This window comes from Megalobrama amblycephala, linkage group LG2 (genome assembly GCF_018812025.1).
Source record: "Megalobrama amblycephala isolate DHTTF-2021 linkage group LG2, ASM1881202v1, whole genome shotgun sequence".
NCBI lineage: Eukaryota > Metazoa > Chordata > Actinopteri > Cypriniformes > Xenocyprididae > Megalobrama > Megalobrama amblycephala.
In genome coordinates, this window is record NC_063045.1 from 16,410,019 (window position 1) to 16,434,192 (window position 24,174).

The 24,174-nt window shown below is 39.5% G+C and overlaps 2 protein-coding genes across 3 annotated transcripts; one reads left to right on the forward strand and one right to left on the reverse strand.

Annotated features, from left to right (window-relative positions):
- The first annotated feature begins 2,406 nt into the window (after positions 1–2,406).
- ubxn6 (UBX domain protein 6) lies at positions 2,407–10,440 on the forward strand. Its single transcript, XM_048183100.1, has 11 exons — positions 2,407–2,634; positions 3,347–3,510; positions 4,218–4,282; positions 6,207–6,335; positions 6,414–6,511; positions 6,612–6,687; positions 6,769–6,853; positions 6,960–7,179; positions 7,263–7,393; positions 9,594–9,739; positions 9,846–10,440. The coding sequence occupies exons 1-11, from the start codon at positions 2,552–2,554 to the stop codon at positions 9,969–9,971; spliced, it is 1,323 nt and encodes a 440-aa protein (XP_048039057.1). The 5' UTR covers positions 2,407–2,551; the 3' UTR covers positions 9,972–10,440.
- A 1,106-nt stretch (positions 10,441–11,546) lies between these two features.
- chaf1a (chromatin assembly factor 1, subunit A (p150)) lies at positions 11,547–24,058 on the reverse strand. 2 transcript variants are annotated; one of them, XM_048183098.1, is made up of 17 exons: positions 23,691–24,058; positions 22,765–22,812; positions 19,843–20,435; positions 19,686–19,733; positions 18,259–18,315; positions 17,851–18,095; positions 17,708–17,768; positions 17,558–17,626; positions 17,120–17,334; positions 16,806–16,977; positions 14,984–15,064; positions 14,730–14,828; positions 14,411–14,657; positions 13,814–13,955; positions 12,603–12,900; positions 12,434–12,518; positions 11,547–12,352 (listed from the first exon to the last, which is right to left on the reverse strand). In XM_048183098.1, the coding sequence occupies exons 1-17, from the start codon at positions 23,743–23,745 to the stop codon at positions 12,228–12,230; spliced, it is 2,640 nt and encodes an 879-aa protein (XP_048039055.1). In that variant the 5' UTR covers positions 23,746–24,058; the 3' UTR covers positions 11,547–12,227. The 2 variants fall into 2 exon arrangements, with proteins under 2 accessions (XP_048039055.1, XP_048039056.1); XM_048183099.1 differs by lacking the exon at positions 18,259–18,315 and having other exon boundaries at positions 23,691–24,056.
- Between the last annotated feature and the right edge of the window lie 116 nt (positions 24,059–24,174).

The window sequence follows — 24,174 nt, forward strand, 5'->3', positions numbered from 1 at the left end:
TGATTACAACATCTACTTAAAATGCATTCAGTGTAATGTAATGTAATTGCACTTTTATGAATGTATTTTACCTAAAAATATTTACTTTAATGAATGAATCACATGCATGGAACGTTCTTTAGAGCTTCCGCAATAATATAAGCCAGCTCGAAAACTTCTGGTGAGATGTCAACAGTAGTGTAATACTTAATTTATAATCAGAATATAGTCATTTAAATAGTCAGGCATAGCATTAATTTAGTTATTCAAACGTAAGACGGCATGCAAAATAAATAAATAAAGACGTACCTCAGTGTTCCTCCTCGGCTAAATTCAATTCGACCATCAGTTTTCACACTTTTATGTGAAAAAAGCTTCAAAAATTAAATATTATTGTGCACTTAAGTTAGATTAATTGAATAAAATGTGTGTTTTCTCAAGTGTGCTGAAATCATTGATCGTGCGCTGCACTGACTGACAGCTGCTGTGATTATAAAAGGAAAGAGCAGTGCTCGCTTTCTCTGTCATTCGTTCACAAGAAAAGTTATTGTTTTTCTTAAGATTTATTTGAGTATTTCATACTTCACATTGACAAAATGTATATTAAAACCTAGTTATTTTATAATGTTTAATATTTAGTCAAAAACGAAGTGAAAAACGATTAGAGGAAATGGCTGATAAATGGGCAAATAAATGCTACTTTGCCGCCACCTGCTGGTTAAAGTGGTAATTATCGTCTTTTTTATTTTTAAATAAGTGTTTTTCTATCAAATGTTGAATTTCCTACATTTTCAAAAGTTCGGTTTTACAATGGGGACAATCTCAGAAGGATGAACAAATAATGTTTGTGGTCATCACATTAAAAATAACATTTGGTTTATTGGCAAATTAGGTAAATGTGATAACTGCATAAATACAACATTAAAAAGTCAACCATTGATGGTTTTGTGTCGATGTACAGCGACTACAGAATGAACAACTAACAGTTCACCGGAAATGCCCGAGCTGACAACCAGGAAGTAACCGTGAACGATAATTGTAAGGAATGTATGTAACAATTCGGTTTTCGATTTTGATTATTTTAGTAGTTTTGAGGAAGAAATATTTGAGAAAAAAAACTTATCCCATACACTTACCCTTGAAGTTGACTGTCAAGTATAAAATAATTAAAATTTCAACAGAAAATATAATAAAGGTACTGATTCGGATCGCGTGTCAAACTGCCAGTTCCCTAGCTCCCGAGCTCGTGAATCAGTATATCGTGTACACGAATTCGGGCACTGGTAAGGACAGTAAAAGATGCTGGTTCACTACACATTGGGACACTTATGACTCTATTTCCGGCGACGTGACAACGTCCTCATTGTACAACATCACTACTGGTATTTATGAACAACAACAGAGCTGATATTTTCTGACATTACTTGTAATGTTATTTAAAGTACATTATGATTCATTATTTGCTTGTTACATATACATGCAACATTTCAGCCGGGAATAAATTATAAATGTTAGCTAGATTATGTTCATTACCTGTCTAGCGATGTACGTTTATGCTGAAATATAATAAAATAACGGTTTGTATTTTTAAAAACATCTATAGCGTATCGTTATGTGCATGGTTATGTGTAGTGAGTTGGCTCACGTGATTCAAGTTTCGCGCTTCAGAACTTCCGTTAAGGGAGCATAGTGAGCATCGATGCTCCCTGGTTTTCACGGTGCATTGTGGGACTTTTCAGGGAGCGAACGTTTCAGTGCCCTGGAAGGATTCTGCGATTGAGACAGCCCTTAAAATGGCCGACTCCCTGGTCAGTGCCCTGACTACTGAACTAGGGAGCTGATTGAGACACAGGGCTAGATATATACATATGACCGCCAAACTGCTGAAATCACGTGACTTTGGCGCCCCGAACAGCTGATTCGACTCACTGATTCATAACACTCCGAAGTTTCCTGAAGCAGTGTTTTGAAATCGGCCATCACTATATAAGTCGTTATTTATTTATTTATTTTTGGGGCACCAAAAATATTCTCGTCGCTTTATAATATTAATATTGAACCACTGCACTCACATGAACTGATTTAAATATGTTTTTAGTACCTTTATGGATCTTGAGAGAGGAAATGTCATCGCTGGCTATGCAGGCCTCACTGAGCCATCGGATTTCAACAAAAATATCTTAATTTGTGTTCCGAAGATCAACGAAGGTCTCACGGGTGTGGAACGGCATGAGGGGGAGTAATAAATGACATCATTTTCATTTTGGGGTGAACTAACCCTTTAACTATAAAATCAAAATAACAAACAAACAAAAACGTGGTTACATATTTCTTTCAAAATAAAACACCTCCGATCTACTTCATTGTAATTTCACTCCCCTCCGCTTGATGTCACTAAAAATCAATGTTTACGTCACGATCGACTGATGACCATTCTTCCGGTTTCAGAAACGGTCCTATTCCTGTTGTAAACACATCGCTTTGGGAGGTGGTGGTGTTCCTGACAGTTATAAATAATTAAAAACAACTCATTTTTCATTTCAATATTTTTGCATATAGTTTATCGCTAAGAATGAAGAAGTTTTTCGAGGACATCAAGAAGGATATAAAGTTCAAGTCAGCAGGGCCAGGAAAGAAACTTACAGAAGAGACAAGGTAAAAGATCAGATATGTATGAGATCTGTCACCACAACTGCTCTGAACCACACTGATGATCACGAGTTTATATGATGCATCCAATAACATGTTTTCTTTTTATAGACTTTTCCGCAATAGAAATTGTGTAAAGTGCAAGCACATAAAATCTCTAGTAATGTATAAAAAGAATGTGTACATTAGCATCTGTAAGTTACCTGTCTGACTGCATTTCTAACATGATCATGTCTGGAGATGACAGGTTGGGAAACATGTATAGTATGTGCTGAATGTATCAGTGTTCGAAGCTTTTTTACTTAGATAGTTTTGGGTCCGGAACAGGATCCGACCTATGAGTCTAACCTTATCGCTATAATTACTCATAGGGTAACAGGCTTAGTGTTAGTCACGTGGGAGTGGTTTGCACAGTAACACTGCTGCTCCAGTGATGTTATTGGTTACAATAACCGTTTCAACCACATAAATAAGTGGGTGTCATCTGGGGCTAGTTGCATAAACATAGCTATGGTGTTAAGACTGTGTTGTAAGAACTAGTCTGAGCAAATAGCAATTAGATAGGGTTACTTTTTGGTATCAAATTAGACCAATCTATGATTTTATGTATCTGACTTAAGGTTTTGGACAGTCTTAAAGAAAAAAAAAAAAAACAGATGACTAACTTGTAAGACTAGTCTAAGCAGTTTATGCAACGAGCCACTGGTCTTTCGTGCAGCTCTAAACCTGAAGCCTCGCAGGCTGCTCATGGGGCGCCCAGAAAAGCGCCCACAAAAGCGCCCACCAAGGATGCACAGATGGCAGGGGCCGCCGCCCTCGCCAGGATCGAGCAGCAGCACCGGCCAAAATTGCAAACATCACAGGATGCCATAAGGAATCAGGGTACATAAAGTGTATAATTACAGTTTTTCACTCAGATATCCATGGAAGCTTTTTCCGCCTCGGAACAAAAAAAAGGTAATTGTGACTTTTTATCTCACAATTCTGACTTTTTTCCACTACAGAGCCAAATGGGTTGAGCTTGACTGAGTCCAGCTCCACTTCTGGGGTTCTAATGGGTGCAGGGATAGAGTTATGGGTAGGGTTAGGGTGTGGATGGACCTTCTACATCTAGATTTATCACTCCACCCATGGCTCTGCAGTGAGCATCCTCTCCTATATTTCCAGTTTATAATTCCCAACTATGGGGAAAAAAAGTCAGAATTTTCAAGTCGGAATAGGTCCCTAGGTCGTGAATCAGTATATCATGTAAATGAATGTGGCTGATTCCCTGATCAGTGCCCTGACTACTGAACTAGGGAGCTGATTGAGACACACCCCGAGATTCTGTGTGCATTCCACTCTTTACTCTCCCATGCGGCCACGGGAGAGGATTTATGAACAGAAGTGAATCGAAACAGCTGACGCTGGTAGGTCACATGATAATGACAACATGGCAGAAATAGTATGTTCGAATTTCATTCATGCAACATACATTTATACTATATAAAACATGTATTCCGAGGTGGAAACAAGCTTCCATAGAAATCTTAAAAACATTGGTAAATCTCAAAGCATGAGCAGCCACTCATTTTGTCATTGTATTTCAGTGAAGCGAGAACTTGAAGCAGAGGCAGCTGCCATAGCGGCCACTCAGAAGAACACAGATATCGAGGCAAGTTTGACAGTTTTTATTTTTTCCGTATTTAGATGGCCAATATTAATTTATGCTGACACCTGTTGGCAGGGTCACACAAAAGTGAATGTTTTTGCAGACATATTAACTGAAAGTATGTGAAAATAGAGGGGTTGCAAACATTATGGCTGCATCCAAAATCACAAACTTCCCTACTATATATAGTAGACGAAAACAGCGTGTGAAAAGAGTAGTATGTCCGAATTCACAGTATTCATAAAACAGTAGGGCGACAAGTATCCAGATGACCTACTACTCTCTAAATTAATAGCATTTGATCAAGTGATCTAAACATGGTGGTGGCCATCATGAAGGTGGACCACCCTTATGTAGAATAAACATTTTTCTTGGAAAAAAACTGCAGTCTTCATCTCATGTGAGTGTACATCATTTGGTCAACATATTGGTCAAAATTATTATTCATATCTGTATGCGTAAAACTTGTGAAAATTTACTTAAGGCCAGAACTAAGTAACTTTTTTTACCTTCATAAATAGTTTTCTAAGTCCTTAGACGGTTAATTGAATTGTAGTGGTGTGTTTGAGGCGAGCACTAACCCCCTCTGGCACGTCTACGCCAGAAAACAGCACTTGCAAGTTGAGCTTTGCCGACCCGACACAATCTCGCCTCATGTTCACGTTCACGCGAGAGTGACAAAATGCTTTACGGTAATTCAAAAACAATGTATATATTATGACTTTATAAGACAATTTAGAAAATTACCCACCTCCGTCGAGATTTTTTGTACTGTATTTGCAAAACTACTGCGCTGGAGAGCGTTGTAGTTGTTTTTTACGACAGTGTGATTCACTGAAGGAACCTGTAGGGGGAGCTTTAGCAAATCTTACTGAGTTCCGCTTTAAAGGAATAGGAATAGAACAAAAAAAAGCTGTCAAGCTCCAAAATGACAAAATGCAGCATAAAATATCCTAAGAATGCTAAATCCCAAAGAATAGACAGAAATGGAAGTTATTATTCAGTGAAAATTTTCTTTTTTTGTGTAGTATAAATGATGACAAAATTGAAATTTTTAGGTGACCTGTCCCTTTAAAGGAACACTCCACTTTTTTTGAAAATAGGCTCATTTAGCAACTCCCCTAGAGTTAAACAGTTGAATTTTACCGTTTTCGAATCCATTCAGCCGATCTCCAGGTCTGGCGGTACCACTTTTAGCATAGCTTAGCATAGTTCATTGAATCTGATTAGACCGTTAGCATCTCGCTCAAAAATGACCAAAGAGTTTTGATATTTTTCCTATTTAAAACTTGACTCTTCTGTAGTTACATCGTGTACTAAGACAACCAGAAAATGAAAAGTTGCGATTTTCTAGGCCAATATGGCTAGGAACTATACTCTCATTCTGGCGTAATAATCAAGGAACTTTGCTGCCGTACCATGGGTGCAGCAGGCGCAATGATATTACGCAGCGCCTCTCACAAATGTCTCCATGGTTGCAAGGCACGCCCCCTGTGCAAGGGGTTCACAGCCAATATTATTACGCCGGAATGAGAGTATGAGAGTATAGTTCCTAGCCATATCGGCCTAGAAAATCTCAACTTTTCATTTTCCGTCAGTCTTAGTACACAATGTAACTACAGAAGAGTCAAGTTTTAAATAGGAAAAATATCAAAACTCTTTGGTCATTTTTGAGCGAGATGCTAACGGTCTAATCAGATTCAATGAACTATGCTAAGCTATGCTAAAAGTGGTACCGCCAGACCCGGAGATCGGCTGAATGGATTCGAAAACGGTAAAACTCAACTGTTTAAGTCTAGGGGAGTTGGAAAATGAGTCTATTTTCAAAAAAAGTGGAGTGTTCCTTTAGGATTTCAGATCCAATTCAGGCTCATCTCAATCCCAGCATTACTCTTTTCCTGACTGTGATTATTCATACCTTTTCAAGGGCTCCGGGGTTCCACAGAAGGATCCGTCTTGTTTCTCAGTGTCAGGAGTGTTCTTCATCTGTCCTCTGACTGGAAAAACCTTAACAAAGACTGAAAGAGAGATGCACATCAAGGAAGCTATTCTTATGGTGAGATTATTACAGAAAATCTGCAAGAATTAAAAAAATTACATGTAGATGACACTAAAGGTGCTTCTTTTTTCACAGAGGTTCTCAGAGGATGCGTTGGAGGCCTCCATTATGATGATTCACACCTTTAATAAAGACAAAGAGAAAGTAAAGGCCGCCATTGACATCATTAGCAAGTGAGGACTATTTAATTTTAGGACTATATTAATTTTGCACAACAATATCTCGGTGTGTTTGTAAAATGTACAACTGAAATCCAATGATGTGCGATGACAGGTACATCGAAAACATCTGTAAGAATCCGACTGAGGAAAAGTATCGGAAGATCAAGCTTAGCAACAGAGTGTTTCAGGTATGAACATTTTCAGTCAGGATAGAGAAAACTGAATTCAAAAAGCTAATTCACTTACATTTTGTTGTTTTACTCATAAAGGAGAAGGTCAGTGTGATTGAAGGATCTCGTGAGTATCTTCAGGCTGTGGGATTTGAAAGCACCGCGCTGCCAGTAGATGGCGAAGGTAATGGCAAAGTTAATTACCAGCATTATATTTAAAAGTGAATTGTGTGATTTCTTTAATGCCAAGTCCTAACGCCTAATCTCCATCCCTGAATAACGTATCTCAGATAGGACTGAGGAGTACCTGGTGTTACCGCCGCAGGAATCGGACGCTCTGGAGCAGATAAAGGTTCATTTGGAGCGGCTGCAGAAAGGCGAGCCAGTCAGAGCGAAGCTGGACCGTCAGCCGCAGGTCTTCAGACCATCGCAGCATGCTACACACTTCGAGTTGCCCCCAGACTTCTACAATCTGACTGCGGAGGAGCTGAAGAAAGAAATGCAACTGAAGTAAAGAAATCAGCAACAGTAGTGTTTGTGCTATCTAAGCTGATATAGTCGCACCATGTTTTTATGATCTTTTTTCATTACAGGAATGAAATTGTAGAGAGAAACGCAATGCTGCGAACGAAAGCCATGCGTGAAAAAGATGAGCAGAGAGAGAGAAGAAAGTATAACTATGCCCTTCTGAGAGTGCGGTTACCAGATGGAAGTATACTTCAGGGTTGGTAGTTTTTAATATATAATTATTATTTATATTATATATAGTGTATATACTCCAATCAGGCATAACATTATGAGCACTGACAGAAGAAGTGAGTAACACTGATTATCTCTTCATCACAGCACCTGTTAGTGGGTGGGATATATTAGGCAGCAAGTGGACATTTTGTCCTCAAAGTTGATGTGTCAGAAGCAGGAAAAATTGTGATGGCTAGACGACTGGGTCAGAGCATCTCCAAAACTGCAGCTCTTGTGGGGTGTTCCCGGTCTGCAGTGGTCAGTATCTATCAAAAGTGGTCCAAGGAAGGAAGAGTGGTGGAGCGGCTACAGGGTCATGGGCGGACAAGGCTCAGTGATGCACGTGGGGAGCGAAGACTGGCCCGTGTGGTTTGATCCAACAGATGAGCTACTGTAGCTCAAATTGCTCAAGAAGTTAATGCTGGTTCTGATAGAATGGTGTCAGAATACACAGTGCATCACAGTTTGTTGCGTATGGGGCTGCATAACCGCAGACCAGTCAGGGTGCCCATGCTGACCCCGTCCACCGCCGAAAGCACCAACAGTGGACATGTGAGCATCAGAACTGGACCACGGAGCAATGGAAGAAGGTGACCTGGTCTGATGAATCACATTTTCTTTTACATCACGTGGATGGCCGGGTGTGTGTGCATCACTTGCCTGGGGAACACATGGCACCAGGATGCACTATGGGAAGATGGGAAGCCAGCGGAGGCAGTGTGATGCTTTGGGCAATGTTCTGCTGGGAAACCTTGGGTCCTACCATCCATGTGGATGTTACTTTGACACATACCACCTACCTAAGCATTGTTGCAGACCATGTACACCCATGTAAACAGTATTTGTGGCTGTGGCCTCTTTCAGCAGGTTAATGCGCCCTGCCACAAAGCAAAAATGGTTCAGGAATGGTTTGAGCAGCACAACAACGAGTTTGAGGTTGACCTGGCCTCCAAATTCCCCAGATCTTAATCCAATCGAGCATCTGTGGGATGTGCTGAACAAACAATTCCGATCCATGGAGGCCCCACCTCGCAACTTGGTGCCAGATTCCACAGCACACCTTCAGGGGTCTAGTGGAGTCCATGCCTTGACGGGTCAGGGCTGTTTTAGCAGCAAAAGGGGGACCGACACAATATTAGGAAGGTGGTCATAATGTTATGCCAGATCGGTGTGTGTGTGTATATATATTAATTCATATGAGATATATATATATGTATGTATATGTGTGTGTGTATATATATATATATATATATATATATATATATATATATATATATATATATATATATATATATATATATATATATATATATATGTATATATATATATATATGTATATATATATATATATATATGTATGTATATGTATATATATATGTATATATATGTATATATATATATATATATATATATATATATGTATGTGTATATATATGTATATATATGTATGTATATATATGTATATATATATATATATATATATATATATATATATATATATATATATATATATATATATTATTAGGGGTGTGACAAGACTCACGAGACGAGACTCGAGATTGAGTTCAGGAGACGAGACAAGATTTTTACACACTATTTTTAAGAAATCCTCAATGGCGAAATACATGACTAGAAAAAATAGTCTGCAGGTGTATTTGAAATGTTTTAACTAATCATCTTATAATGAATGCCATTTCAGTTCTACTTTCTGAGACTAAATTATCATATGCAGTAAAAGACAACAATACTCTGTAAAAGGTTTTGCCACTAACTCAACTGACTGACTTCTCTTCTATATGATTTCAGTCTCTTCAGACCTTACTGGAATTTTCATTTTGGGGGGAACTAACACTTTAACCACGTTTTCCCTGTAACACCTTTATAACATCTAAACAGAAAAGTTAAGGATAAAAGTCTCAGGAAGGGCAAAGTCTTTTTGGCCAGACTCACAAAAATCTTTGGCCAGAAATGTTTGAATGAAACCCCATGATATTGACAAATGGCTCTTTTTTCCTTTTTTTTTGTCATATGTGAGAGTTGTACATTTATGCTTGTAAACCCTCCAGAATGCCTTGCCCCATAGATGTCTATTGTCAATACAACACTGCAAACATGATTTTGCTTCTTTTGGCCAACTGAAGGCTCTTGTTGTATGGCATAACTTGCATTTAATTGCCCCATAGGAACTTTCCTGGCATGGGAGAAGGTGGCAGCGTTGTACCAGTTTGTGCGTGATTCACTGGAGAATGGCTGGCAGCCCTTTGAGCTGGTGGCACCTGGAGGACTAAAACTGAAAGACGACGAGTCGGTTCTGAATGAGTGCAACCTGGTAGGTGAAGATCAAAGAACACTGTCTGCAAAGTTTAATTTAATAATTTAAAAAAAAGAACAAAAAAAAAAAAAATTTGAATCACACATTTGTTTACACCTTCCAGGCCCCAGCAGCTCTGCTGACCTTCACGTGGGACGCGGCAGTGTTGGCAGACATTGCTGCCGCAGGAGGAAAGACTGCTGCTCTGCTTAAAGCAGCATTATTAGAGAACATCAAGACCATGAGCTGAACATTTAGTCTTGCTTTCTCCCCGGTCACTGCTGTCCCGCCTGCGTTCTCTTGCCGCTCCTAGTGACTTTCTCTCCCATCGTCCACAACCCCACACGGTTTCATAGGATGGGCCCAATACATTGGTTGTGTCCACAACATGTGCTAGATGGATTTATATGGTGCTAACCACAGGAGTTGTTTCCTGTCAGTGATGTATTATGGAAAGTGTAAGCACCTTAAGGGCCTCAATAATCTGTCCTATTATAATGCATTGTTGCTTGAAGTAACATGACCTGTCATCACATGATAACGGAAGAAGCAGTTTATGCACTGTGACGCTGTCAGACTGGAAATGGTCTGTAAGTGGATCTGTTGTAATTTAAAGCACTTTTTAGCTATTGCTTAGAGAGAAATGTTGATTAATGTACCATAAAATCTCATTGTGACAACAGTTTGAAATTGATCTAACATGAGCATTACCAAGTTAAGATTGTCTTTTGTGTTGTATTGAGGTTCTGTTTCCTGCTTAACAAAAATGACACTACGCATGAATGTTATAACGCAACTTAGACAAAATGCTCTGGGGTGCGTTTCCCGAAAGCATGGTTAGTCAACTATGGTCATAAGTCACATTAAACTCTATTGGTAAGGAAGGAACTTGCGACCATAGTTCGCTTTGGGAAACGCACCCCTGGTCTGCGACAACGATCTACCTCCTAATACAGATAAATGTCAATTCATTTCAGCTGTCACCAAGTCATTTGACTTATATAATGAAGCCCAAAGTATACTTGTTTTTACACATGCAGCACGTTTGACGCAAATGTTATCAACTACATAGTAAGCACGCATCCAGATTTTCCACCCTAATTGCATATACTATACGCTCACCTTGCACGTGCAATTTTTTTTTGCAATGATGAGTTTGTCCACAAGATGCTAACACTGGCGACCATGGTGTCACAATTGAAAGGAAATGCTTTTTGTCATTGACAAGCACTTGTGGGAGGGGGTTAAGAGAAACTCTTATTTAAATGAGTATAAAGACATTATCGCTCATAACTTCTGGAGAGAAAGAGTGCAGACACTGGACAAGAATGAAACTTTCTAGTGTGCATGTGTGAGCGTCTGTGTTAATGCACATAATCCAATCGAGTATACTTTGAAAGGCTGTGTTCACATCAAAACCGCACCTTATTTTTCAAACCGAAAGTAAACTATTTACTTCAAATTCATCAGCCACTATAGGTAAACAAGAAGTATAACTGCAGTAAATTGTAAAACTATTTTAGCTACAAACCAGTGCATTTATGATGATAAAAAGGCACCCGCTCTTATGGAAAAGAAGTGGATACTATAATGCTCACTGATTAAACCATGCTATATTGTTGATAATGAACCATGCTTGTATTTTACACTCACTCAAGTTTGTAGAGTTTAAATGTTGTGTTAATGCTTTTGATGTGATGTATGAAATAAAATGCATTGTCAGATGAGTTGAGTATGCATGAATGAAACCCAAATGGCTTCACTGTGCAAAACTAAGTCTTGTGTATATGGAGAAGGAAACTGTTGGTTAACAGCATATTAAAAGTTCATTTTTAAATAATGCTTTATTTAAACAAGCTTTGTAGGAAACCCATTACAACTGCAAACTATGGTGCAGTTTATTCAGAACAATTAAGAAAATACTTTGCCAAAAGAAATGCCAATGCTGCTGCTTTTTTCCCCTGTGTTGGACGGCCACCAACTATTTCAGCTTCTACACCATTTTTCAAAAAACAAAAATAGTATTTACACCGCATATAGCAGCCTGGGCGACAAATGGCACATGCCGTTTTTATACAAAGCTTCTCGGAAAAGAAAAAAAAAAGTGAAAGACTTCTGGTGGGGGTAGAAGAATGAAATAAACAGAAATGGAATATAAAAGTGCAATATATTTCAATTGTCATTATTTTTGAAAGACATACACCAGTTCAAGTATTCTGAGAGGAAAAAAAAAAAAACATTTAAAACAATGGGGCACTGAGCCCAGCAGACAGCATCAACCTCCTGATTGGTGTCAGAGCTGATGAATGTATCAGCCTTTACACACTTTCAAAAAGTGGGACTTCACCTATGAAGAAGAGCAGTACACCATCTAACAGACCTCCACTTAAAGAAGAGAGAACAAATGATTGATTCTGGGGACCTTTAATACTGTGTGATCCTTCGAATCGTAGATCAGATTTTGAGCGCCTGGTTCATCGCAAACCCAACAGGAAGGAGTCAGATCTCAGGCGGTGGCTGGGGTGAGGCAGGGCAAGGCAAGAGCAGCAGTTTCGGATGCATTTGTGTCCATGGGCTCTGTGTTTCTCTCAGTTTGTGGCAAGGATGTGTTGGCATCCTGTTCAGAGGATCCTGTTAAGAAGAAAAAAAATGTCATGCTTATTCTGCCAGATTTGTCTTGGTCGTCAAGCTTTAGTAGTGATGCATACTAACCAGATTGTTCCCCAATGATGACGCAATCATCGTCTTCGTCATCCTCGGTGTCTGCCTGGAAGCCATCAGTCTCCATGGCCTCAGTCTAAAGAATGAATCACAGAGTTAGACATAGATCTAAATAAGTCTTTAAAAAAACAACGACAACAAAAAAAACAACAATCTGCACCTGTTCGGAGTCACCACATTTCTTCATATACTTTGTAATGGAGTGGCTGCTGGCACTTTTCCTCTTGTTGGAGGGTGTGGTGGAAGTGGACGAGGTGGGTGAGCTGCCCTGTGAGCCGGCGGGCTCGTCGCGGGTGATCTGAGCCCCGGAGGTGAGGTAGGTCCACTGGCAGGGAACGGGCAAGGCCTCCTGAGAATGACGGGTCAGAACTTCCGCATGCACGTACCAGCAGCATCGTCTGTAAGTGGAGCGCTTTTCGTACACGGCGTTCTCTTTTATGATACGCCTGATGTGGATCCTATTGTCAAACAAAATCAATATCCTTGAGTTTTGTGTAGCTGTGTGGCTTAATTTAAGTAACTTCATAACATGCTGACACAAGAGCAAAAACACTCCCCCAGAGTGCAACAGGATGTTATTCTCAGTGACAATGTTTCCAGGCACTAAGCAGATGAGTCATCCAGTTTACACAGAAATATAACAAAAATGACACATTTTAGCACTTATGGTTCTATCATGCTAAAGTCAATAGCCACTTTTCCATAATCAGGCCAAACCACTCTCATTGGTTGCCCGACGGTGGAAAAGTGGCTAATGTGTTTTTTTTATGGCCTTTTGGGCAAATGCCTGAAATAAGGTCTGTGCTTTACAAAAGCTTAAGATTTTACGAAAAAAAAAAAAAATATATATATCAGTACTACTCATGAATTCTGTAAGCCTTTACATGTCTTGAAAAAGGAGGTTGCTAAAAAGTGGCTAAATGGGACAACTGAGGCTGTCAGTGACTTCATTATGCCAAAGAACTCACCACTCACTGATTTTAGTTGTGTTCGTAATCATGCACTTGCAAACCATTTCAAAGATTTTAAAAGAACCATTGCCAATTTAAACCACTGATAGTTTAAGCCTAATGATGATGTTGAAATGTGGTGTAAGTTCTATATACCCTAACTTTAGCCTTTTCTTCTGGCGTTTGTACTTAGGCTTCAAAAAGATTTTCATGGTGAACAAAACGTGTAAGGATCATAAACTTTTGTTGGTCACAGAGCCAGTTTATTTTCCGCAATAACCCAAAATCCAATGGAAAAAACCTATTGGCTTTTTGTCAAAGGAACTAGGGTGATGCTAACTTCCTGGTTGGCCTACAAAATTATGTCAACCTAAAAGGAACTATACTAAAAATCACAGTTAAACACAGTTAGCTGGGTTACCTGGGTGGGACGCTGTCAATACAATTCAAAGGGCTTTCTGTGGGTGAGGATGTTTGCTGGCGACAGAACTCCAGGAACTCGTTGATTATGACCTTACTGCTGTTCACATTCCCATGAAGCAAAGGCAGCAGCTGTGACAGCACTGAAAAACAGATTAACATCACTGAATAATTTAAATCACCCTCAGGAGAAACTGTAATGTGCAACGGTATTAAAGAAATGAAGGCAGTTGTTTCAGTTTGGTTCATGTATGCAACCTTTTTAAGTGAATAATGAAAATTCATGGTGTGCCAATTTTTGTGTGAATTTTCACCAGTGATTTGCATGACTTGTTGCACCTCTCATAGCATGAAAAGGCCTTTAGACTCAGCTTTGTATTAACTGAGCTGAAAGCGGCTGTTAATACGCTGTGCGCTTCATGCAAGAAGAGACTCAGTTTAACAAAATATGGATGATTAGATTTGAAGAAACTGTCCAACAAATGAAGACACTAATGTTTAGTAAAGCAACTTTGACAGCAGATTATAAAACTTTAACTTCTAACTGTATATAGAACCTCCATAAATTATAAAACAGTTAAGCACACACTGTACTCACATTTTTTGTTCCTCTGTTGGCGTGATAGGTCCTGATCAGGGGTGCAGGGCTCGTCTCTAGGTAAAGGCTCCAGTATACAGACAGCGTATGGCTGCAGGAGGTCCAGCGAAGGCTGTTCCCCCTCCCACAGGCAGCCTCGCACAACCGCCTCCAACACCTTCACCTTCCCTTTAGACATCAGCTCATTCTCCCATTCACGAGCCTTCATCCTCTGACGCACCTTTTGCTTCTCTGGATCTCCACCCTCCTGCAAGAGCAGACTGTTAGTGTCATGACGTGACTGAATGAGGCGATAGAAGAAGCGTGACATTCCACGTACCTCGTCTTCAAGTGCTCCTTCCCCTTCTGAGAGATAACCATGGGGCACAAAGAATCCATCATCATCGTCATCGTCATCTCCACCTTCATCGTCATCATCCTAGAGAGAACAGCAAGATTAAAGTCATCACCATTTTTTATCACTAATGTCACTACAGCCCATTTTTGGTGCGAATTTTCATTGGTGATTTGTATGGCTTCTGTAGTAGCTAATCTGTTAAGTACAGAAATGTAACAGTGACATTGTATCCTCACCCCCTCACTGTGTGACAGAGACTCTCCCGGCTCCTCCTCCTCCCACTCTTCATCACTGTCCACCTCATAATCCAGCAGCTCCTGATAAACCAAAAAATCTCTTCAAATTAACAACACTTCAGATTACTATGGAAGCCTATTTCCTCCAAATAAGAAGGAAAAAAAAAAAAAAGAAAAAAAATCCTACTTCGGTAAATAATTAAGTTACACCAAGTCATAATTGATATAAAAAGTTAAAATTAACATACCAATTAATGAGATAAGCTGAAAATTAAATAAAGTTGAAAAAGTAAAATATTCAATTATGACAAAAAAAAAGCATAATTATGAGATACGTTATGACATGAGAAGACTTTTTTTGTCAAATTTCAAGTGCATAAGAGGCAGTTGGGGGATACAGTAGGGTTGTTGAAATTAATTCTCTATGATGCATCGTGATGTGGATGATTCTGTATCGATGCAGTAACAGACCATAATCAATTATAGCCTACTTATTTTTCTCTGACGCCATTTGTCGCATACGCGCTTGTCTCGCTAGCATAAAATGGCGGAGGGAGGCAAAACACAAAAGTGAGTAGTAAAAAATGCACCTATTTTAACATTTACAGAGTGTAAGCGAGCATGTGTGTGTGCGCGTGAGAGTTATTGTAACTTAAGTACAACACTAGACAGTTTCATGCACTTTTAGTGTTTACTACTGTTTATTAGTTCTAAATGCTCCTGTCGTCTGCTGTGTTCAGACTTTAACGATTAGTTCACTTCAGAATTAAAATTTCCTGATAATTTACTCACCCCCTTGTCATTCAAGATGTTCATGTCTTCAGTTGAAAAGAAATTAAGTTTTTGAGGAAAACATTCCAGGACTTCAATGGTGTCCAAACTGCAGCTTCACACGTGACGTAGGCAGAAGTATGAATCCAGTGTTTACAAAGCGAAGGTGCAAAGACTAAGCAAAACAGCATTTTTTTTTTGAAAATGACAGATCATTTTGCTAGATTACACCCTTCGTGTAGAGCCATTTGAAGATGCAATTTGGACCTTCAAACCGTTGGTAACCAGTGAAGTCCACTATATGGAGAATAATCCTGGAATTTTTCCTCAAAAACCATAATTTCTTTTCGACTGAAGAAAGAAAGACATGAACATCTTGGATGACATGAGGGTGAGTATATTATCAGGAAATTTCAATTCTGAAGTGAACTAATCCTTTAAGTTTTATTTGACTACATTCAGGAAGTGTACCTTCTTGGAGCAAATAAGATAAAATGGGAGTTCATATAGGCTATCTGACTGCTTGTATTCATTGACAAAAACAGGCATGTGCAATTTTATTGCAACGCGTTGTGATACTGAATCGAATTGTTGACATAATCGTAATCAAATGGAATTGTGAGATCAGTGACGATTCACACCCAACGGTGCAACGACTAAACATCCTCCAGAGTTAATGGTTCTACCAACTCAAAGTTTATTTCCGAATTGCTTAAAATCAGCGGAAGCAGGGAGATGAACCATCAGGCCCTTGACAGCGACTTCTTTGCATGCTGAAAAACTGCCAAGCCATTGTCCTGCTTGGATCTAATCCAAACTTCTAAGCAAACAAGCAGCCAAATATAGCCACATATTGTATCCATTCATGGAGAACTTCCATGAAAAAATTAAATTTCCCTTGATATTTTTTAGATATGACCTCTTTAAAGCAGCATTAAAACAGCATACGTTTATTTACATAGGAATCACAAACAGTACTGCAGCCATGACAACCATGAAGATTAAGGTGGCTTAAATGCAGCATTTGATTGACACATTCTTGTGCTTTTACCTTGTCCAGTCTCAGCGGGCAGCGTGGCGAGATGTGAGTGCTTTTTTTGCACCAGGTCCCCCAGTAAGCTGGACGATAGTTATCATGGAACTGCAGGAGTTTCATGCGGCCATAACGGTGGCGGTCAGGGACACCATCTGCCTTTTGGCTTTCAGTTATGACCACACAATCCCTAATAACAGAGAACATGAAGGAACAAACAAACCAAACAAAGAATAAGCCTTTCACATCACTAACAAAAACACCAGCTGAGGTTCTGCACGTTTACATGATGAGTACATAAGTATGTCGGCAGCGGCTCAAAGTGGCATTACCTTGCTGCACTGTGACTAGGCCTGGTTGGACCTGATGTGCGAGGTTTGTGCTTTGTCCAGTCCTTTAGTCCATTTAGAGTGCGGTCCGGTTGAGCAAGATAATGGTCCAGCTCTTCTAAAACTGCGTCTTCACATTGTACTCGAGTTAGTGGTGCCAGAGCCATGTGCGCTTTAATCTCAAAAGGAGCAAATTTCCCACAGGCAGATGCCAGAGTCTGGAACACACAACAAAACTCAGCAAACATGTCTGGAGATTAAAACACACTGGGAAAGATTTTTAAATTTAGTATATTTGTTTTTGCTTGTTTTGTGTGTGCATCCTTTACATGCCCAACAAGGCCTCATTCTCAAAATATCTTGCGTAGCATTTGTAAATGTTTTACACCAGTAGTTTGGCACAGGAGGTCTTTATTCTACACTGAATAATGTGACTCTTACCTTTGGTGCCAACTGGGTCTTGGGCTTCTGTAGAAACCGTGTAATCTCAGCCTTCTCAGCTTTGATTCGCTGAAGAGAGGCACAAACACAATGAGTACAATTTCAATAAATCAGCAATAAAGAAAACCTTGCATAGATAAAAACACTCACTTCTTTTTCTTCTTTCAACCGTTTTTCCTCCTCTTTCTTCCTTTTCTCTTCCAGTCTGGCCCTAAATGGATTGACACCAGAGTTTAATACTCATAGAAAACACCAGCACAACTACTATTGTGGTGCTGTACTGGGTCACTCACTCAATTTTCATTTGCCGCTGCTCTTCTTTAGCTCTTAGTTTCTCAGCCTTTTCTTTCTCCTCCCTCTCCTTTTTCTCCCGCCGCTCCTTTTCGTCTTTCTCCTTTTTCTCTTTCTTCTCTCTCTCTTTCTCTTCCTTTAGCTTGCGGGCCTCCTCTTTCTTCCTCTCCTTGGCAGCTTTGGCCTCCTGTTTCTGGCGCTCTTTCTCGTCCCTCTGTCGCTGCTTCTCCTCCTGCTCTTGGACACTCTGAGGGACAATAAGACAATAAAGGGCTTTTCAAACAGAGTGCAAAATTCCACAGTGACAAGATTTTAAAAGGAAACAATTAATCTTTCTTGAACCCTTAACAGACTGCAAACAATCACATTAAGATACTTTTTTTTGCTTTTGGGGTAGAAAAAAAACATACCAAGATATCAGCTTTGGGTTTATGTACCCATGACCTGCATTCCAGAGAGACGTCAAGCTGTTGACATTGTTAGTTGCCAAGTACAAAAAAAAAAAAAGAGCCATAGTGACAAAAAGAAAGTGTTTATATATTATATCACCACCATATTTATGACAATCGGTGTAATATTTAATAACTGTAAAAGTCTATTATCGTTTTAATGTTATATTCCTACACACAACTCAAAACCAATTTTAATGAGCATGTCTCTCACGTTCACAAAGAATGTATTTATTTGACCAAAATACAGTGAAAATGTAATTTAATTGTACTGTTTTGGATTTACTTGAATTCATCTTAACTTATTTCTGTGATGGCAAAACTGTATATCCAGCAACATTGCTCAGGGTTTTTTCTACATTGAAAATATTTTGGTGGCCACCAAAATGAATCCTTGTCCTGCCAAAGATTTATTTGATCATTTAATGTGACGATAGCTGAATTTCTGCAGTGCCGGTACCCACTGATAGCCAGCTGATTTAAACGCTCACATGAGTGTTTGTGCTTGTGCTCTGTGACGAACGTCAAAGGTTTATTTTTATGCGTTTTTGCAGCGTTGAGATCTGTAGCCAATTACAGACATGTTTGTTGAGCGCGTAAACAACGGCTAATCAGATGTGTAAAGGCTGATTTATACTTCTGCGTAGCAACGTCATAAGCTGTGTGTAGCACGCGTAACCTGACGTGCACCTCTCCAAAAATGTAACACAACGTCAATTCTACACGGACCACAAGCGCTGTGATTGGTCTGCTAGAACCTCTCCATGAATATGTAATTGCACATCTACCCCCACCACCCCACAGTGCTTGAAGTGGGCCGGCACCAGATTAAGGCCCTGTCCACAAGAACACGGGTATTTTCAAAACCGCAGCTTTTTCTATGCGATTTGGCAGTTCGTCCACATGTAAACGCTGTATCCGGTTCTCCCATTATATTGCAGAACGGGGGCGTCAGAATGCAATACCACGCAGGTCACTGCTTATGACAATTTTTTTTTTTTTTTTTTTTTTACTTTGAATGAATGCATCTCATTGTATCGTTTTGGTTTGTGGAATTAATAATAATAATAATAATAATAATAATAATAATAATAATAATAATAGTAATAAAATGCTAAGCAAAATGACAATGTTGTTAGCCTGCCAGAACCGGTAATAAACTTTTTTCCAGGCTTCTGATTGGCCAACATGACTTTTGACAGTGCTTCATTGTGCGTTTTTGTGTTTCCACGTGAACGGAGATTTTTTTTAAAACTGTGCTTGTGTGGACGTGGAATTTTTTTTTTAAAACGGAGGAGGAAAAACGTTTAAAAAAATACCCGTGTATGTGAGGACTAGGCCTAACATTACAATAAAAATGTGGGTTTCTAAATGTTGTAAAATTTTACCTTAAGTGATCGTCTCTTTGTTTTACTGGCTGCATTTATCTGTGATGTCTGCATAAAAAGAAGAAAAAAAAAAGAAAAAAGAGATAGATCAATAGGTTGAAATTTCAGCAAAAAAGGACATCGAACCAAAAATAAAAATTGATTAATGTCTACTCACGGAGGCAGGGGTGGTAGGAGCACTCTTGCTGGCCTCTGGTGAGCTCTCTATGACTGAGAGGGAGCTGGTGGATCCAGTTGACAACACAGACTCATTCTCGGGACTGACTTCAGTCTCCTGCTGCTCCTCTTCCTCAGTCTCAGACTCCTGAGTTATGTCCAGTAGTGGGAGGGCATCTTCATCCTCTTCCTCATCCTTTTCCATCTCTTTCTCTGTCAGTGGTGTGGTTGGTTCTGTAGATTTTGTGGTATCTTCTGCGGTTTTTGTCGTTTCTTCACTAAGGGGGCAGGTGGCAGCAACCGGAGGTGCAGGCTGGTCTTTGACAGCATCATTTGAGTCTTCGGTGAGGTCGATAGTGGCTTCAGGGCCAGAGAGGACTGAGGAACGCTTCCGTCGGCTCATGAAGCAATCGAGCGGACCGCGACCATTTACCAGAGCCGGGCCATGCTGCAGCGGGATGGAGGAGCTGTCCATATCATTTTCTCCATCAGATGCACTTGGCTCAGAACATTTTGGGGCAACTGGACATTTGGTTCTTTTGGGTTCACTGCATTCCTTGGGTTCTGGGTTGAGCCTTTTGAAAGGTAGACGTGCTGTAGGGAAGTAACATTGTTAGTTAAGGCAGGAATACACTACATGATTTTCAAAATCTGAACAGATTTTAAAACTCTAGGCATTATACATTTGCAATGCAGTGGTCGGTGTGGTATTTGTCTCGCCCTTCCTCCACTGTGATTGGACGGGTGGGTAAAAAGTGACAGTGATGAGCACTGCGTTTTACCCAAAAGTTGAACAATCTTCAACTCTTGGCGACCAGTAAAAAACAGCAAGTGCTCAGTGAAATAAGACGCTCGGCGACTCGTTACGCTACTGGCATTTTAAAAATGCGGCGCTCCCATTGAAAACAATTTGAAAATTATGCTAAAAAAAACGCTTTGGTGGACACACGGCATAAGACATTCCAGCTAGGGCTGCACGATATATCGCATGAGATTGTCACGCGCATTTTGTCAGTAAAGACGGTTCCCTGATTACCGCTAAATCGCCATCACCTGCATCAGAACCGTAGATCACTGAAAAGCCACGCAATATCGCGTTTATTATCGCAGATGAATCGCCTTCGATAATGAACGCGATATTGCGTGGCTTTTCAGTGATCTACGGTTCTGTCTATTAAATGCCGCTCCATTTGAAAGCAGGTGATGGCGATTTAGCGGTAATCAGGGAACCGTCTTTACTGACGAAATGCGCGTGACAATCTCATGCGATATATCGTGCAGCCCTAGTTCCAGCACAACAAAGTGAAAAATATGGCTTGTTGCTAGTAGATGCATGAAAAATGAAAACGTGTTCGAAATCAGCTCAAAATATCAAACATGTTTGACATCTGACTAGACAGAATCATAGTCTGAAGTTATATTTATAATACTTTTTTACTTTTTTAACAGACTTTCCATGAACAGCCCAAAATCTGCAGACTGACTCTGACTTGTCAACTTTCCTCTACTTCTCCAGACTGTAAATCGGGGCAAAAGTTATGCAAAAGTCATGTAGTGTATTTCAGCATTTATGCAATTCAGAAACAAAAGAATGGATTGTCCATCTTACAATCAGAAAAATTTTTTTTTTTTAAAAATTAAAAAAAATTATTTTTTATGCAATTTGTTAAAAGCTATTAATTTATCTTGGGTTTAAAGACTTTATATTTTCATAACATATCCTATTTTACATTACGGATAACTATATGCTCTACCGTTTTATCTTCCAACAGTAAAGTAAAACAACCATGAGAAAAGAAGAAAACACTTTATAGAAGCACTTAAATTCCTTCATTTGTCCTCGGAAGTGGGAAATTCCTAGCCCACAGTAGGAACTTTTAACTGGAAAGCCCCCTGAAGTCGGAATTGTGACTGGGAAAAATGGGGAAACGGGGGAAGCACAACAACCCCGACTTCAGAATTTAATATGGCTGCTCAGTGAATAAACCGTGGCAAAACACGGTCAACTCTGGTGTGACCTCAGGTAAATAGAACACTGCATTAGTTTTAATGTGTTTTTAAAAGTTAGAAAACTTAAAGTCCACTTTTAAATAAAATTTCCTGATAATTTATTCACGCCCCCATGTCATCGAAGATGGTCATGTCTTTCTTTCGTCATTCGAAAAGAAATTAAGGTTTTTGATAAAAACATTCCAGGATTATTCTCCTTATCGAAACGATCGGTCATTTAAAAATAAATAAATAAATAAATAAAAAATAAAAAAAAATATACAACTGTATATGCTTTATAAACAAATGATCGCCTTGCAAGTGCTTCCGCTTTCCACATTCTTCAAAATGCTTACGCTGTATGTCCTACGCCTTCCCTATTCAACTTACGGAACGAACGCGGCGCCAGTTTAGTTTTTTCCGTAAGTATAGAATAGGGAAGGCGCAGGACATACGGCGTAAGCGTTTTGAAGAATGCAGAAAGCGGAAGCATGTGCAAGGCGATAATTTGTGTTTATAAAGCATATATAGTTGAATTTTTTTCAAAAATGGCAGATCGTGTCGCTAGATAAGACCCTTATTCCTCGTCTGGTATCGTTTAAAGCCCTTTGAAGCTGCACTAAAACTGTAATTTTGACCTTCAACCATCTGGAGGACATTGAAGTCCATTATAAGGAGAATAATCCTGGAATAATCCTGAAAAAAAAAAAAACTTAATTTCTTTTCGACTGAAGAAAGAAAGACATGAACATCTTGGATGACATGGGGGGTGAGTAAATTATAAGGGAAATAGTATCATTTCATGTCAGTAAATAATACAATAAGCTCTCAAGTTCCCCAAAAGAAACAATCTAATAGATTGGGTCCTCAAAGTATTACTAAACCTTATAGTATTTTGCTGTTGACCAGAAACATCAACACATAGGTTGTTTACCTTGAACAAGCTTCTTGCTGGTATTAGCTTTGCCCACACAATCCATGCCTGAAATATAAAGAATATGTTAAGGTCAAATCCTCCATGAGAAATAATTACCATATGCAAGCTATAACAAATGACATCAATCTGACGTGAAATTTGACATGTTGTTAATATCAATAATTGAGGCAAAAACAACACTACTCGTTGTCAAAACACGTCTCGTCATAACAAAGGTGATGGCTAAAGTTAGGTCTGCATGCTAACTACTAAAATTGACAGTCGCAGCCGAGCCCGATGAAGTTAATTTCGAGGATAAATAGTAACTTTAATCTTTTATATGCCAAAAAAGTCCTCTCATAAAACGCAGAGCGTTTTCAGACTTTCAAAGAAACGACATTCACGTGCTACACGTAAAATGTTTATTTTTGATCTCCCGCCTTTCAGTGAATGATGGTTTGTAGGCCAGTTTGGCTAACGTTACTGAACCTGTGAATACGGAGCCATTAAGTTCACCCATTAGCACAAGACTGAGGAACAAAGAACTGGATTGAACTGAAAACAACATATATGGGGCGTACTTCGACACACCACCACGAATACTAGAAAAAATAAACATTATAAGCGAGGAAAGTCACATTTTGTGTGTAGAAAACTAGATTGTCAATAACAAATCTGAGCAAATAGCTCACCTGCTAACATGCTAATTAAGATCATAAAACCCTCGACAACCCCAAATACTACATGAAAAAGTCATTAAATTATTGTTTAGTTGTTTTTCAGACAAACTGAGCCAAACAAAAATTGTTTCAGAACTAATAAGTGGAGTGTTTTCACACTTTTCTGCATTTAGCCACCTATGCGAGCTCCCTGCCTTTATTTACCCCACTATTCCCACTCTAATCATGCTTTAAACCAGATTTATTTCACATTAAACATCAAACCTCTGCGTGGAGTGGAGGCTAAAGGCTCTTCAGCCGCGAGCATCACGACCACCATCCGCGCGCCTTTCAGCTCCGTGCGCTCGCGCTGTCCTCTCACTGGAAACGTTAAACGGAAACGGGGAGCGCTTTTCTGGACTCCGTACACAGCTTCTTAGGGCTAGTCATCGACTCCACGTCTTTTAAAGTTGCAGCATTAACGTGTCAACTGCAAATTCGATTAGTTTCTGTAACTTTTAGAGTTGTAGATTCAATTTTTTCGTGTGTAATCCTGGTCCCGTCGTTCCCGTCTCATCCCCGGCTAGACTCCCTCGCGCTCCCCGCTCAGAATTGGCGGGAGCCTGTTGCTGGGATGGATCGCAGGCTGTGATTGGCCAGCGGCGTATAACGTCAGATCAACGCAGAGTCACGTTATTGGCTGTCACCACTGGTTCCGCCTCTTCACACGCACCAAGGGCTGTGATTTGAAGGTGAGCGTGATTCTCTA

Excerpts from the sequence above, each read along its gene's own strand:
- ubxn6 (XM_048183100.1), top strand. The coding sequence starts at position 2,552 with ATGAAGAAGTTTTTCGAGGACATCAAGAAGGATATAAAGTTCAAGTCA. Across the intron at positions 4,283-6,206 it reads AGAAGAACACAGATATCGAG|GGCTCCGGGGTTCCACAGAA; the intron begins GCAAGTTTGACA and ends TACCTTTTCAAG. Across the intron at positions 7,394-9,593 it reads AGATGGAAGTATACTTCAGG|GAACTTTCCTGGCATGGGAG; the intron begins GTTGGTAGTTTT and ends ATTGCCCCATAG.
- chaf1a (XM_048183098.1), bottom strand. The coding sequence starts at position 23,745 with ATGGTGGTCGTGATGCTCGCGGCTGAAGAGCCTTTAGCCTCCACTCCA. Across the intron at positions 17,627-17,707 it reads GGTTGAAAGAAGAAAAAGAA|CGAATCAAAGCTGAGAAGGC; the intron begins GTGAGTGTTTTT and ends GCCTCTCTTCAG. Across the intron at positions 15,065-16,805 it reads GCCCGCTGAGACTGGACAAG|GAGCTGCTGGATTATGAGGT; the intron begins GTAAAAGCACAA and ends TTGGTTTATCAG.